The following is a 16724-nucleotide window of genomic DNA, read 5'->3' on the forward strand; positions in this document are numbered from 1 at the left end:
AATTTACATAAGACGTAGAAGACAAGAGTCTAGACCTAATACATGAGAGGAAGATAACATTAGACAATGTGCCTTGAGGCAAGAATGCTCCGAACCCTTCTGGTAGCCTACATCAACACTGAATCTCAGCAGGACTTCTCAACATTCGCCTATATCCGTAATTTATTGGCAATAAACGGGTTTTATTCAATTTCTCGAATTACCCCTAAACTTGACACAAAAGTCTCCTGCATTCACTCTATTGGTATGCCTTCTCTTGGAAGGGGTAGTAACGAAACAACTCTTAGAGCTCTTAGTCTAGTTTTTAACTCTTTTCAAAATTGCCAAAAAGACATAGCGAAAACCATCGACTAGTGGCATCAAGCCCATTGATGACCTGAACCCAAGAGGGGCAACAGATTCTTGAGTTCGTGTCATCAGTCGGCTTGATGCATATACGTACTGTAAAAGATGGTTCGCCCTAAGCCTTTTTGACAAAAAAATAAGTCCACAACTTGACTACCACTCCTGAAGAACATCAATAGTTGATCTTCTGACAATGTCCCAAGAACACTACAGTAATTCCATCTCATCAAATGCCCATTTTTATTCTCAATGTGCTGTTATAGCAATGTAATATAACTTATCGACTGCATCTTTATTGGCAAAGTATACTAGAACTGCAGAATGAAATAATCAACTTTTCTTGTATCTAGCTGTACTACAGCTTTCTAAGAATTGGACTTATGTGATTTTTTTTGTGCAAGGCCAGCTATACAATGTTAGTGACATGTAAGAAGTAAATCAGATACATGTCGCAGGGCTGTGAAGGTTTACAAAGAAAACAATATACATGTAATCATCTTATTTCAGACAGGATCCGATTATCTAGGCTGCTGGAGAGAAGACTAGCTTCAATATTGAACTTGATAGGAAGAACAAGAAGGTCAGGAAGTCAACCGCCCTCCTCCTGAGAGAAGAGAAGATAAACCAAGAAAAGAACGAGAAAATGGTTCCAAGTACTGTCTATGTCAGGGATAAGGGGAAAACCTTATTGAGTATATAAGGGGGAGATGAATTGCAAACAAAAGGCATACCTACATGTAAAATGTACAAGATAGACTGAACGTGCATGATGGCAGGAGGTAGAGATGGAGGGATGGAAAGAAGGGGAAACTAAAGGGAAGGGAAATGGGATGAACAAAAAAGAAAGGAAAGAGAGTAGATGAAGAGAAGCAATGAGGGGACAATAAAATAGGATGTGAAAGAAGGGGTGGAGGAAAAAAGGGAAGATGCAGGGGGGGAGTGGAAATATTAGGAGAGAAAATGAAGAATGAATGGGGGAGATGAAGGGTGATGAAAGAAAAGGATGACACAAAGAAGCCTGGGGCAGTATAGAAAGATGAATATGAAGAGAAAAGAAGGATGATGAGTAGAGGTTTGGTTCAAAAAAGAAAATGCATTTAATATTCAAAGTTTAAAACGAAATTGAACTGAAAGCAACCCAAACAGACATTTCGATACACTCATCTTTGAATGTTTTCAGGACGATGACTGGCATTCCATCATTGCTCTGCAATAACATCATCAAAGATGATACAGAGTGAACTCTTCCGGTAGAAGGAAATTGCGCATCAGTTGCTACTCAATACCATTCAGACCATGCTTCATTGAGAAATTAATCAGGGATGAAGCGAAAGGGGATGTCTCCACTACAAGGATAAATAATTTTGACTAATTACGGATCTTTGAATATGAATCATTTAATGAATTTAGCTTCAAAAGAATAACATTACGAGAATAATGTTATAATTTTCAAGCAAGGTGCATCAGAGGATGGAGTGCAATTCTACCAGGGAAACTGGGTAAGTTACATTTTAGGGCCTTGCTCATTATTAATGTAGGTGCAGATATTCATATGATTTAATATATTTCCATGCTGCTGTTGCCAAATAAATTCAAATTCAAATTTCAAATTCAGACCAAACTTCAAATTCAAATTCAAATTCGAATTCATACTTGAATTCAAGTTAAAAATTCAAATTCAAATTTCAAATTCAAAGATCAAAATTCAATATTCAAATTTCCAAATTCAAAATTTGAAATTCATATTCAAAGTTCTAATTCAAGTATTTCATATAACTTAAAAGAAATAAGTCTCTATAAATTTTAGAATAGAATAATTTCTTGTGGCAATGTACATAAACACTACCCAGGCCCCTTCAAACTTACTCATTTAAACAGGTTAAGATGTATTTCAAATTGGTTTAAAGCTATACGAAAAAATTCAAATGGTACTTTCACAATCATTTTAATAATAGCACAAAAGAAGCCGCCAAACAAATGCAACTAGCTTTCACTCGGACATCAACAGGACGACTGATCGCCTTCTGCTCAAGATACCCAAAATTGGCACGAGACGGTCTAATGACACACCGAACCCATCAGACCGGAGTATACCGCAGCACGGAGATAGAAGAAGGCTAATAGCTGCAAAAATTGAAGATGACTTTGTAAAACTACCGAATAGAACGATGCGGTAAAGTCTTACTACCGAAGGCAGGGGTTGAGCGGGCGGGCAGAGTAATTTGTTGATTCCAATCAAGACCCCTTGATGGATAACGTCCACACTTGCTCTTCTGCATTGGAAAGTGAAACTATACCGAGATAATCTGAAGTACTTCTCAATCTCAATCAAGCTCCTTCAACCCTATGTGTATATTTGGAGTAAGAGTATTCATAAAATAAAGTTCTCTTTTTTTCCTGGTAAAATGAATTGTCCAGATTGAAAGTCACCAAAATGACTTTATATGCATGATTATACATGCCTATTCATTGGGCAGAGATCTGATCATCATGATATTCTTTGATTTCTACTTCAAAGGGAAGTGAAGATGGTCAATGACCCTGTTATGGCCTACTTCTATTTCAAAGGTAGGCCCTATATACTTTCTATCTAGGAGAATGGGCTTCATGCATGGTTTCCTTATGAATACAAGATTTAAACTGACCAAAAGGGAATATTTCATTATATTACAAATATTCTAAATCTTTGATACTAGGGCTTGCAGAATAAAAATCAAATGAATAAATGAACAAAGAAGTGAGTAACAGACAAATAATAAATATATATCTGCATTAATGGATGATATCTAAAAGATGATATACATGTACATGTATTAATTGATAAATGATAAATTAATGAATATATGACTTAATAAATATAACACTAGACTGAATTAAATACATTAATTGATAAATAATACTGCAGCTGATTAGCAAACACGTGAAACCAGTTGATTCAATCAAATAACAAATTTAACAAAATTAAGATCAAATAATTGCATTTTGAAGAGGTCATGACCCACAAAAACATTTCAGAAATTCAAATGATGAAAGTATGCGCCAGTAAATACCACCCACAATAAAAATTCATGAGGCTAAAGTAGAAATATCCCTCAAATGGGTCATTACAATGGCTTCTAATCTTGAGAACAGTCCCAAACCCCCTAGTTAAAAATCTTATTCATAGCTACAGATATATTATGATGGTTTAATAAGGATATCTTTCATCATTCCAACAATCCAACTAGTCCTAATTCGGGCATGAATTAAAAAAGGAAATGAAGAGAAATTTCAAAAGACTCCCGATGCATTCCCTTTTTGACGATCAGCTAATCAGGATCTCGTTGATTCAACAAAAGAGATCATTAAGATTTCTGAAGATATTTAAGCATCATTCAATACACCTTTGACCGGTATCATTTCCTAAGCCGGGTATGTTGGTCCGGATATTAACCTGCCAATGTAATTACATATGATCAATGCCCTCGATCGAATAGAGAATTCTTTCAATTCTTTGGCATTGATTAAATCCCTACAGAATATATATGCAGAGGATCAACTTATAGGGGCTCATCAAGACTAATAATGTCTGAAGATTGCACAAAATAAAATATGCTGTAAGTTGTACTAAATTATGAGGATCCCATAACAGATTCAAACAACATTAGAAAAATTAATATCCTTTTGTTAATGAATTTCCAGAGTTATAGACACAATTATTTGTACAATTGATTGTAAATGATATAAAAGGGACCAGCCCCGGGTATAGTAATGTCAAAAAAATTATAGAAAATTAATTGGAATTCCTTCTATACAATTTAAAAAATACAGTTCTAAACAGATAGGCCTATGTACTTGAAGGATTTTGATCTGTACTAAACAAAACCATGAACTTTAACTTTCCCCCTGGAAGAAAAGCTCAGAGTCAGACATGCACCTTAAAGAACAAAGCAATGTAATAATTTGATACAACAATTAACTCAATTTTGCCATTGATTTAGAACTTCATATACTTTGTAAAACTTACAATAAAAAAAATCAAAAGATAAATAATTCAAACTTTCAGTGCTACATAGTCATTTCAAATAATGATTTTTGCATGAACTTGGTTAACACCAAATTAGCTTGAATAATACATGAACCAAGAAGACTAGAAGAATCAGGATTCAGGAATATTCTGAACTCATTCATATGGTATTCTTATCTTCTGATTCAATTGGAACATTATCAAATGTGTAATGTATTAAAGAGCAAAGATGCTTGCCCCTCCCCCCCCCCCTCTCTCTCCTTTAACACCCCTTCCTACATGTAGGTCTGGGGCGAATTGTCCTAATCCCACAGCACCAGCTCATCTGTTGAGGGAGATGAAAGAAAGAGAGAACGAACGAAAGAACTGTCTGGCAAGATGACAAAGGGTTTCCCTTGATCCCATTCTGCTCCACGTGAAGTATGGCGTCCCGGCAATGACAAATGACTCTGAGGCCCATTGAATGGCAATGAAAGACAAAACTACTCCGCAGATAATCCCCGTTTTCCATCCTCTTTTTATTCATCGAGTCCAGATTGATATCAAATTTGCCGCAAGCACACGCCAGAGAATTGCAGTTTTGCATTGCCATACAATGCGGTTACAAGAGAAAGCAAGTTCAGCTCTACCCGCCCCATAACCCCTATTTGGAGCCATTCCCTAGTAAATTGAAATAGCCTCAGATACCAAGCCTTTCCCAATGTATATTGCTACTAACTTTACGAAGATGAGCCTTTGCTGCCGCCACATCTTGCACAAGTACCCATTATATCTGTACTTTATATTGATAACCATCACAAAAGCTAACTCTTTGATGTCTTAACCTCCACACTGAGGACAAACACCCAAACTGGTTAAGACTTCAACTGCCAAAGTCATAAGTACTTTTCTCACACACATACTTAGACACATAGACGTGTTGAATGGGTTAAAATTTGCTAAAGTGTAATGATAACCTTCCTAATACCAGCAATCAACTATAGAATTATGATGATAATCTCTGCTAAGTATGGTCATAAATCAAAGTTGAAAAAGGTTCTTTTTAAGCCAATCTTTTGGAGTGACCAAATCCCCTATTAATAATCATCTCACATTGTATAAGAAGGCTAGGTCATTAAACTGATACCCATGTTAGCACTGGACACAATACATGTAAATGTTTGCTCATGCTTAAACTGTATCAAAAAGGTAAACATTTGATCACGAGTCAACATTAATCTAAAATGTAAGACATGCAGATATGGTACCAGGATATTGCCATCTTGATCAGTCAGTCAGTCATTCATTCATTCTAGTGTAATATACATCTCAGAAAATCAAGCAACAAATTTCAACAAAGGTTGACTTCTGATGTACATGTACCAAAGCACAATTAGGCCTACAATTAACACTACTGGTCTAACTGTGAAAGCAAACTATATTCTTAACAATTTGTACATTTTGTATTTGCCAGTCTTTGGACTGTTTTAAAATGTTGTTTACCTAGTTAAATTGAAGTGGAATTATATTTGGCAAATCTAAAGAATAATCATTTTCACAGTTTGAATTTGTAGTTGGATGAAATGAAAGAGTATATATCACAGGATACATAATGTATGAAAGACATGGTCTAAAAATTACAAGTATACATGTATTTTTTTACCTAAAATCAAGACAATTACATAGGCCTACAGGTAAAGTTCTCAATGAGCCAGATCAAATTCATAAAATTCCAAAGCATTTCACAATAGCTTCAGACAAGGGTCAAGAACTGCAGATGTCCAGTGCGAATGGGCATGGATGTCCATGCCCTCCAGAGAGTCCAGAGTATAGGTGAACTAAAACCCTTATCCATATGAACTTGACCTCTCTTGACAAGCCCAAATCACTCTCAATTGAAGAGAGCTGTCTTCTTTAAAAGTACTACAGATTCAGAAGTCCAGGACAGGTCATGGTACTATAGATCACATCATGATTTAAATGAAGCATACAATATATATGCCAGAAAGTGTTTGAACAATAATTTTTTTTGATGAAATAATATAGTCTTGTTCCTTTGTAAGTGCCAACAAATAAAAAAAATATATATATGTTTGGGCGGCTGGGTGCCTGTACAGTACATGCAGTTCTTGTGGTTCTGACTCGTGTCTTTTGATCAGAGGGCCAAGGGTTCAACATACCCCACTGGGATATCATATCCCAGCAACGGTGTGATTTCCTTCAGCAAGAAATTTACCACAGCATGCCGCACTTAACCCAGGTGAGGTAAATGCTTTAGTACATATGGCAGCTGAGGTAATAATATCAAAGCTCCTTGATAATATGATAATATTAAAAACAGTCTTTATTATCATTCGTGTACAATACATGGGAGGCCCACACAGTGAAATAGCAATAAGTTACTTGAGATGTAAAGGGGTTGGCTCTTCTTGTTTGCAAACAGGACACAGGAATATACCACCTCGATGTACATAAAAAAGAAGATATAAAGACCACAAAATGCGGCAATTAGGGTATCAGCCATATCTTCGATTGACAGGGGGATGGAGAAAGGCTCTCCAAAGCTTTCGAGTGCTCAAAACGTGCAGATCTCCAGTTGATAGAGGACGGACTTATCAGACTTTCATGTTATCGTATCCGGCATCCGCAGCAACTCGAGGGAGAGATTGACAGTCCAGGCTCTGTAGCCAGCTGGGCACAGTTTGTGGGATCATCGCAGGAATGGTGTGGGTGCTTGTAGCGCATGCACGCCAAGAGCACATCCACACTGGTCAGAAGAAGCCTCTCTCAAAAGCAATTCATTGACATTTTAGCAGAACATTATTCATCATCAGACCATGGACCTACGATTGTCAGACAGAGTAAATTCAGTATAGATCTAACAGAATTTACATGGCAATTTTGAGAGATTTTCAGTCCCTTCAGAGAAGCGGGATGCAACAGCCCTCTCTCATACATGTAGGCTACTGTTCATAATTCTAGGGAATTAGTACCCCCCCCCCCCTTCCCCCGTGATTACTATCCTTGCACCAGACCTTATCCTTCCATGAACTTGACATGACCTTGGCTGACCTCAATCCTTGACCATCCATGTGTCATCCCCCAGGGAAAAGCATCCTTCGTCCACTCAACGATGAAGGGCAATTTAATCAACCGATTCACAAAGTCATTTCACATCTGTGAGTTAGCCCTACGCTGTGAAATAGATACGGATCATATAATACCCACGATCGATTTTCACCCATGCCTGATCATTATCTTCTGAAGAATTGATCTGTGAGTAAAGCTCAGAAGTTTGTAACTGAAAAAAGGCACCTACAAGTATTCATGCAAGCCTTTGCAAGGAATTATATCAATATGAGATAAATCCTTGATTAAACTAGGGTCATCGCAAAAACTAAGTGAACTTATCTGAAAGTCTGTAACATATGCCTTTAAAAAAAGGGTTGAAACACTCTTGAATAAGAAGATCAGAATCACACAAACACACCTGGACATAGAAAACCATACACTACACACAACACATCGTTTCTTCTTTTACTAATTTTGAGTCACCCTGTACTCCTGCAGTCCATTTTGTATTCACACTCCCACTTCATTAGCCCTATCATGTTATCCATTCAGACTTCATGGGAGCCTCGATGTAAAATATTTCAGTAATTTCTAATCTGTCTACCACAGCTCTCGTTCCATACTAACCAGCGAACAGGCAGAGTAAGGACAAGCAATTGCTCACGCAGCAATAGGCCTACTTATTTCATCTTCTTCATCTTGAATTGGATATGGACTCACTAACATTAATTTCACTGAAGTGGAAAACTATTTACTCATATTTGTCTACTTCCCTGATGCTGCGCTTCAATGTTGATTTTCTTCTGTAAAATTTGACCCATCCACCTTTTGTTGTTGTTTTTATCCTTTCTGATGCAATTACTGTTATGTGGTTTAGTGTGATGTGGGTAAGAGGGTGTGATGCTGGTTATATTTGTGGCTGGGATGGGTTGTGAATTAAACCTGTTCATCATAATTAACAATTTCAAATCACAATTATATCAAGTTCCCAGTGTCAGTGTGCAGTGTGCAGTCTTCTACCCCCCCCCTTACTTTTTTATGAGCATAGAAATAAAGTAGTGTAATTCAATAGTACACAAATAATCAAGATGAAAAATTTTGCAGGTGTGAACAAATTAACAAAGGCCTTTGAGAAATAAAGATACTTTGGCACTCAGAACAAATTCAAATGGACATTATTTCCTTTTTCACATAGTTAAACGTCAGCCCCTGTCAAGTAACCTAATGACGGAAAATGAAAAATCCGGTCACGTCCTTCTTTCATTCTTTAATCTTACTTCTTTTTTATTCCCACGAGCCTTGGTTAATAATGGTCTATGATTTTTTTCCAAGTTTTCAGTGTACACAATTTACATGTTGTGTTATTAGAGCGAGCTAATTCCCTTGTTTGGGAGACTTGGCAATTTCTGAATCAAACCTCTTCTCTTTCCTTTCTCTCCTTTACATATTTCCCCCTCCAGTGAGGCAGCGGCTTGGAAGTAGTTCCAACCAAGCTTCTTGTTCCTCCCAATTCAAGATGACACAGTTGTTGATCCACAGATCAAATGGGAAACATGTTTTCAGAGGCGACTATTCAACGAGATCCGACCTTCTCCCGACCCCGCTTCTTTCACAAGCTTACATCCAGGCCGTACAAAAATAAATTTGACCCAAATTCGGAGCGGAATGAAAACATCAACTGGTTCCTGAGGACATTTAAGGAGATTTCAGAGGTAACAAAATTCTGCAAGGGGCACAGACTCGGCTATTAGAGACCACTTTCTGGGTTATCACTACTTGAGAACAACAGAGCCAGGAGCAACTACTTAAATCAGCAATGCAAGTAGGGCCAGAGTCCCAAGAATATGATCCTTTTTACTCAAGATTGACCACTCCTTTACACTTTCAATGCTTTTGTGTAATTTTCTATTGCCACATATATCATTTTCTTACCCCAAAGGAGAGCTGCCCTTCAAGAATACCCATTCAATCTTATTTTTTACAGTAATGCTACAATTATTTAATATATTTAAATCAACCACCTCAATGCTAAGCTTGTAAACACATGTATATTTTCTTTAAATTTTGATATTAGAGAAAATTATCATGTCAGTCTACATATCTGTATGAATTCCATATTTTCATCCAAATTCTATATAAATGAATGATGTGTTCGTGAGTGACGTCCTAAAATTAACAAGCACATCATTGTGTTGACATCGTAATCAAAATCTTCTATCAGACCTTCATCTACTACATACTCTACTACAAGGTATTTTTCTCTGTGATTTCTTTATGTAACGATGAAGATTTGCTCTGATTGATTTGATCTTTGCTCAATGACACATCTTTTATGGTCCCTTTTTTTTACTGATTAATGGCTTTTAATAAAAAGACAATATCAAGTAACTACCATATTCTGCATTATGAACATTAATAGGCCTACAGAGAATACATGTAGATAAATTTTCCTTCAATGACATCACATAATATGGCAGCAGTGGGATACATTCATTCTGATTTCCCATAACCCTCCCCCCACCACCCCTACCCCTATTTCTTCATTCTCTCTGAAATAGCAGGCAAAACTACTTCTCAGTACCACATGATATCAAACAGAATTTCATCATACATGTAAGAACCATGGAGGTAGATGTGGGAAGTAAAACATTATAAAACATTCATGCTGTAGAGCTAGTTGCACCTTCATAGACTATTGGTGGCAGCGGTGGGATTTGTAATAGACAAATGCAGGATATCAAAAGCAAAATATAAGGGTACAATTCCATAAATGATTCTTACGAATGTACATGGATTTATCCAATATCCCACTCAAGTGGTTTAATAAAAAGCAACTTATTTTAAGTTTATATCCAAGAGAAGTAAAAAAAAAAAAAAAAAAAAAACAATCAGCAACGTATTTACATTTTCGCCATTAGTGAAAGCTAATGGCGCCAATGAAATGAATGTATTATTGTTCAACTTCAACATATGGTAGAATTCTAGCAAGTTTGAAGTGTAGAAAGACAACCTCTGACAAAAAGTGAAAATGATATATTTTCCTCACAAACTACCTAGAAATTGAATATTGCATTGTAAAGGAAGAAAGAAAGCATGGTCTTCATTTATACACAGAGAAGTATCAAGGCAAGGAAAAATCTTGTTCTTTTAATGAAATTAATATCTCACAGGACTTACAAATTAATATTACACATTATTCTTACTGTAAAGCAAATTGCAAGTTTGTCATTTTACATACAACCCTGGATATTCTAATGATTGTGTGCACATTTCCCAAATCAATTTCAAATTCAATTCAGCCCGGAAAGAATCAATTTTTCAATAATTAGATTTGATATTAGCATGGCTGCACACCAAGGCAATTGGGGTCAAGATGACATCTGTTCAGATATCATAAGTAAAATGAGAAAGTCATTTTCTCTTTCCTAATAAAGAGTTTCACTTTATCTAGGAAAAGAGGGATATTTTTTTAAAACTGATAAATGGTAACCTTATTTGATATTATCTTATATTTCAAATTAGAATTTTTTAATGAATTATCATTTGTACATGGTAAATAAGCCTAATACAACGTACATACATCATCATTCGTCATCATACCATGCTTCTACAATCCACTACAATTGGACTTGAGATCAATTCGATCGGTAAATTGTCAATTGATTTAAACTCACTCTAGTCTATTTTTCATTTGATCTCATACGTGCGATGTCTCATATTGTTGATTCCTAATTCCCATCTATAATCAGTTTGTCTACTTTCCCTTTTTTTTCTACTGGTCCGACCTGTTTATGTCAGACCATTAGATACCCAGTTTTTCAATTTTTTACTGGGCCAAACCTAAAATTTGCTGGCCTTCCAAAATATAGAAAAACATGTAAAAGTCTTGAGTTTAATTTGTCATCGTTTATTGCTTATATTACCCCAACCCCCCCCCTAAAAAAAACAGTATACACTACACACAACATAATTCATGAGAGCTATTTCTCATTGTTGGATGGCCTTTTTTTAAGATACCAGAGCCATTTTCATAAATGGGAAAAAAATATCACTATAACAGTTTGATTTTTAAAAAATCTGGTCATGTCGGACCAGTAAATCTGGCCATTTCTGAAAAGTTACTGGCACGACAGCCATTTTAACTGGTCTGGGACCGTCAGACCAGTGCCAGTGTTGCGTGCTGACTATCCATTTGGTCTACATCTAATTTGCATTTAGCCTATTTTACATTTTGTCTATTTTCAAGTTAGGGAATAGGCCTTTCCATTGTTACCTACATGTACATTATATATCCACTAAATACCTTTGTCTAGTATAGGTTTAGACAGGGCAAAATTGTTTATGAATCAAATTTCATTTGAAAAAGTTATGATAAGTAGATGGAGTAAAACTGAACAGGGTATTTGACTTAGACTAAGTGGGTATTAGACCAATGTAGACCAAACAGTGATTAGACCAAATGTGCTGTAGACCAAAAAGTAATTAGGCCTCAACAAAATAGGTTTAATCCATGTGGTATCTGACTGCCATGACTACCCTAGAATCATCAACAAATTAAAAATAAAGTGGTTTTCTTTTTTCTTTTTTTATGGCTATATACCATTCCCTTTTCTTTGATTGTATTTTCAATAATAATATCAAATCATTATGACCCATTCTAAACTTCTGTAACATTTTCCCTGGACTGTCACCAAAACCCTAGCATCCAAAATAATCCCCTTTACTTCACCGAGACATACTATGCAAAACGCCACCACCGAGTAGGTCAACATCTTCTGCTGAAGAAGAGATAAAAATCAGTCATCACATAAACTACATGCCGAGCCATGGATAGCTTATGTTTTATCGTTTATTCAGTTATCCATCGACCTTCTGGCATGGCACCAGCCTTGTTAAGTGTCTCATTCTCTTACAAAGTCGGTAACTTCAAAGAATTACAAAATAGAGAAGGCTCGTGCTTTTAATTAGATGCAAGCAGACAAGGTCATGGCGCGAAGAATTCCCCGTTTGCTGTCGCAAAGCGGGCCTTGCACTTTGAGCGGTCATCGTAAGGGCTGAAGAGAAGTTCGTCAATAGTTCCTTGAAATGGAACTTGAAAGTCAACCCTCCGATCTGATATTCAATACTCCCCATTTCTGCCGATTTTTATATTTTAAATCTAATGCACCATTATTTCCATTCTTTTCTCGAGTGTCCGGTAAATGCGTGTTTTCCTCCACGGCTCCACCGCTGCAACCGATCACCTCTCCATTTTTTTTTCAGCACACCCGAAATCCCTATTGCTGCGAAGCTCTTTATGTTCCCAAAAACTTATCCAGTTGATCGGGTTTCTAAAGGAGCGCTAATGCCGTCTAAATTAGAAGGGTGGTGTTACCGGCTATTGAAATCATTATACGGCCTGTTGATCAAATTCCTTACCATTGTCCATGGGAGAGGACGTGTTCTAAGGAACACCCAAGGTCTCACAAACGGAAGGGTTTTCAGAACATGGAAGATTAAAATTTTCTTTCAAATAAAAACATGAACAGATCGGAATCATGTCAAAAAACATATTTCTGAATAGGGTCGATAAACCAGCGCTAAATATGTGTTAAAAAATAAGAAAAGCGGAAATGTCGGACAGACGTTTCAAAGACTCGAGAGCGAGGTTTTTTTTTGCGAGTCGTGAGAATTTTCTCTCACTATTTACACACCGGTTTCGCAGTTGGAATCGTCAAAAACACGCTGCGTTCCTTTGATGGTGAACAATAATCATAACAAGTTGTGAAAAGTGCTCTTCGCACGCATGTACATCGCGACACACTCAAATCGGAACAGCCCGATCAGCCTAATCGAATTTATAACCTCCAATGTATCATCATTAGTGCTCATCAAAGACAACCGCGCCAAAACAATCATCGATCACTGCTTAAACGATTAGCACCGAACACAAACTCTTTTCCAGATTTTCACTACACTTCCACACTTTTCTGGCTTGTCAAGACAACAACAACAAAAAACTTACCTGGGTGAAGTTTAATCCATTGAGAGGAATGCATTGTTCTTCAACTTGTTCAACAGCCCCGGTTCTTTTATTGAGTCTCGTGGCCTCCTGGGCCAAATATAAATCCAATACTGGTATTTCTCTCGATTTAATGTCGGCTTCCGTCAACGAATCGATGACCAGCATGACCCAAATAGGTCTTTTTCGTTCCCAGTTGCCGACGATGGCTTCGAAGAGGTAATCGGCGTAGAACGCTCGACCTCGTTGATCAGCGCTCAACCATTGCGGCATCATCCGCTTCACATACTGAAGATGAGTTTTTAATCTCCGGTACATACCATGTGGTAGGACGTCGCTCAAGTTTTCCCCGTTTGGCAACAACTGACAGTTCGCCAACTCCGACATCGTGTTGGGATCCGTGAGATCCAGTTCGACAAATATATTTTCGCTTTCTTGGAAAGCAACTTTGGTATTTTGAGGAATATAATCCCACACACGTGTGTATGGTACGTGTATTGTCCCCAGAAAATAGGCAGGCGGATGTCGTCGAACTTGCCATAAAAACGAATTTGTTCCCTGAAAGAAATTAAAGAAAGGTAAATCCCGTCAATTACGTGATTAAGGTGGTGATTGACGTGCAAGAAACAATGACAACTAATATGAGGTGATGAGAATGGGAGAAAAGAAGCATTGTGGAGTATGAATGAGAGACTCGATTAACCCTTAATTATCAAGGAGTCCCACAAAGCAATGTTTTGGCTCATCTATCCATCATCCGTTAAAGGTAAAAAGAGAAAGACTTTTGAGAGCGTTCAAACCGAAATTCGGCGATCATATTTTTGAACTATAGAAAATAACTAGATTGAGAGAGAAATTTCATTCCAAAATAATTTTTTTCAAGTTGCTTGTAGGTCAGGATTATGTCGGTCCGTCCATGGTTGTACTTAACGATGTTTTTACATCTTTCGCGTGAGGCAGTAAGGACCAAAGGTGATATACAATTAGAAAACATGACCAAAATTACTTGCAAAGGATGTGGTTTAAAAGGTTCCACAAACAAAACACCAAATGCACTAAGAAGGAAAACCCGTGCTGAAGAAGAGAAAGGTAAAAGGGGGCTTTGAAAATACCTCAACAAAAGTCGAACAAAAACCCTTTTTATCGTTGGATGAGTGGATAAGAGAAAGGAGGGAGAATAAAGGGGATCATTTCAGCGTGCGGAATTAATCACGACTTAACAGGAGCCAAGAAAATTGATTTTCCAACTTAATGACACAAGTGCATGTGCATTTGCACAGACTTAACACTTATCATGACAATATATATAATTCTGGATAATTTTCGTTCACTCACCAAAAGAGTGACTTTCTTTTTATATCTGCAAATTCTGGGTACTACTCTATTATAGGTTATGAAAACGAGCTTGGATACGAACCTTACCAAATACTTGTTGAAAATGAAAGTTTCTTCAAGTTTAAGCATGTGTCTGATGGTTCGTAAGTAAATAAAATGGAAGTATTTAAATTGAAATATCAATCAACTAAAAGAAAATAGACATAGGCCTACCCCGGAGGCTGAACAGCAATTTTGAGCATATCAACATTTTTTTTTTTAAATCGAGTAGTTTTCTTTCTTTCCATTCCGTCTTATCATAACTTTTGATCACGAAGATACTTCAATGAAAATGAGGTAAACGATAAAACGATTATGACAATAATATCCTAACCTGTGTGTGAGTATGACAGTTGAGCTGCTCTCTAAGGTGTTGCATGTTTGAAGCAACACCCCACGGCCAAGGCAAGAAAACCAGCACTAAAACAACGACTATATCCCACCACAGCATGGCTGTACACGTCCCCTCCACTACACGGACAGTCGATTCACAGCACGCCAGAGCTCTGCGTGAGAGAACCCTCTGCAAGCCGATCAACTCCAGCGGAGACCAGCAGTGTTTGACTCCTGCGCCAGTGGTGGAAGAGACTCGTCGACAAAAGGTCGCAAACTATTTCACTCAAGCGAAATAAGAGAAAGCAGTTGTGTTCGAATTGTATTCCAGATCTCATCTGAATTATCCATATTATGAATCAAAGGAATTTTCCTAGGGAGAAGATAATGCGAAGATCAGAGAATCATCTCTGGTAATGGAACTATTCCAGATTTTGCGTGGTAGCGAAGCCCAGTGTTCCCCGTTCAAAAGTGGTATAGTTGACCGAAACAACAAACAAGCTGTCTATTGACCACTGGTCTGTAGAATAAACTCCTTACCATAGAACCCATGAATAGCTCACTCAAGAATCAAGTGAAGTAAATGTGTACTGAGCGGAAATGTTCACAAATTGGCGCTCGCAGATCGAGTTATCAACATCAAAAGAAATCCAAGAAGCTTTCGGAATAAGCTTGGTCGGAGCGAAACAGTTCAGACTCTCTGATGATTCTCGCATCAACTACTGTCTTCGATCGAATTCGCGGCGCTGGTATTGGTGGTCATTTCGATGCGCTGAGCTGAGCGCCAGCTCTTCGCCACGAGAGTTTGTTATGCTAGTGGTTAGTCTATAAATTCAGGCGGTCCCTTGCAAATAATAATTTTGACCCCCCCAAAAATCGACTTATTTTGGAGTCAGCTTACTTCATATGGACAGTAATTTTTGTAGGAAAACAATTCACTAGTTATAATAATTTGCACTCCCTATTTTTATTTCAAATTAATTACATAAGATATTTGGTTGTTATTTTGTGTGTGTCATTGATGAATATGGCGTTTTAATACAAAGACTATGCAGTTATGATTACGAGGCAAGGGAATGAATGAAGCCATACTCCAAAAATTCCACGCCTATTGTATTTTCGTTGTTTTTTCGCGAGAAAACAAAATTTTCTCTGAATTTCTTTTCATGGAGGTGATAATGAAGCAATTATCACGGCAGTTAGCAACTGGCTCATAACCAGTTTCGCAAAGCCACCTTGGGGAATCACATCGCGAACAAACGAGAACCATTCCAAATCAAGCCGCTAGCAGAGGAGTAAATATTGCGCGCACATATCGTTTATCTAATTGGTTCGGTCAAAAAAAAAGAAGAAAAAAAGGTGAAGCTTGTAAATTTGAACACCGTTTTTGACAATGCCATCGATGAAAGGGAACTCGGCAAGGTGTTTCTAAAAGGTCATTTCGTGGTTTTATGCAAGGTCTTGGCCGTTTCCTTTGAGCTGACACCGACACATCACTTCGACAAGAAGAGTTGAAAGTCAACAGCAAATATAGAAAGGACGAACTCCGGTCTGTTTGGACTATCTGCAGAGTAGGCCCGGTATGCAACTATAATTTGCAAACACTGGCGGATC

At 37.3% G+C, this 16724-nt stretch overlaps 1 protein-coding gene across 1 annotated transcript in view; it reads right to left on the reverse strand.

Moving 5' to 3' along the window:
- Positions 1-16179, reverse strand: part of LOC121424517 (metalloprotease TIKI1-like) — a 56050-nt gene extending 39871 nt beyond the window's left edge. Inside the window, exons 1-2 of the mRNA XM_041620232.1 lie at positions 15112-16179; positions 13407-13961 (exon numbers count right to left, since the gene is read on the reverse strand). Coding sequence (XP_041476166.1) covers positions 13407-13961; positions 15112-15228 — 672 coding nt within the window. The 5' untranslated portion in view covers positions 15229-16179. The remainder of the gene's footprint in view (positions 1-13406; positions 13962-15111) is intronic.
- Positions 16180-16724: the final 545 nt, after the last annotated feature.

Source organism: Lytechinus variegatus, chromosome 11, assembly GCF_018143015.1.
Source record: "Lytechinus variegatus isolate NC3 chromosome 11, Lvar_3.0, whole genome shotgun sequence".
NCBI classification, from domain to species: domain Eukaryota; kingdom Metazoa; phylum Echinodermata; class Echinoidea; order Temnopleuroida; family Toxopneustidae; genus Lytechinus; species Lytechinus variegatus.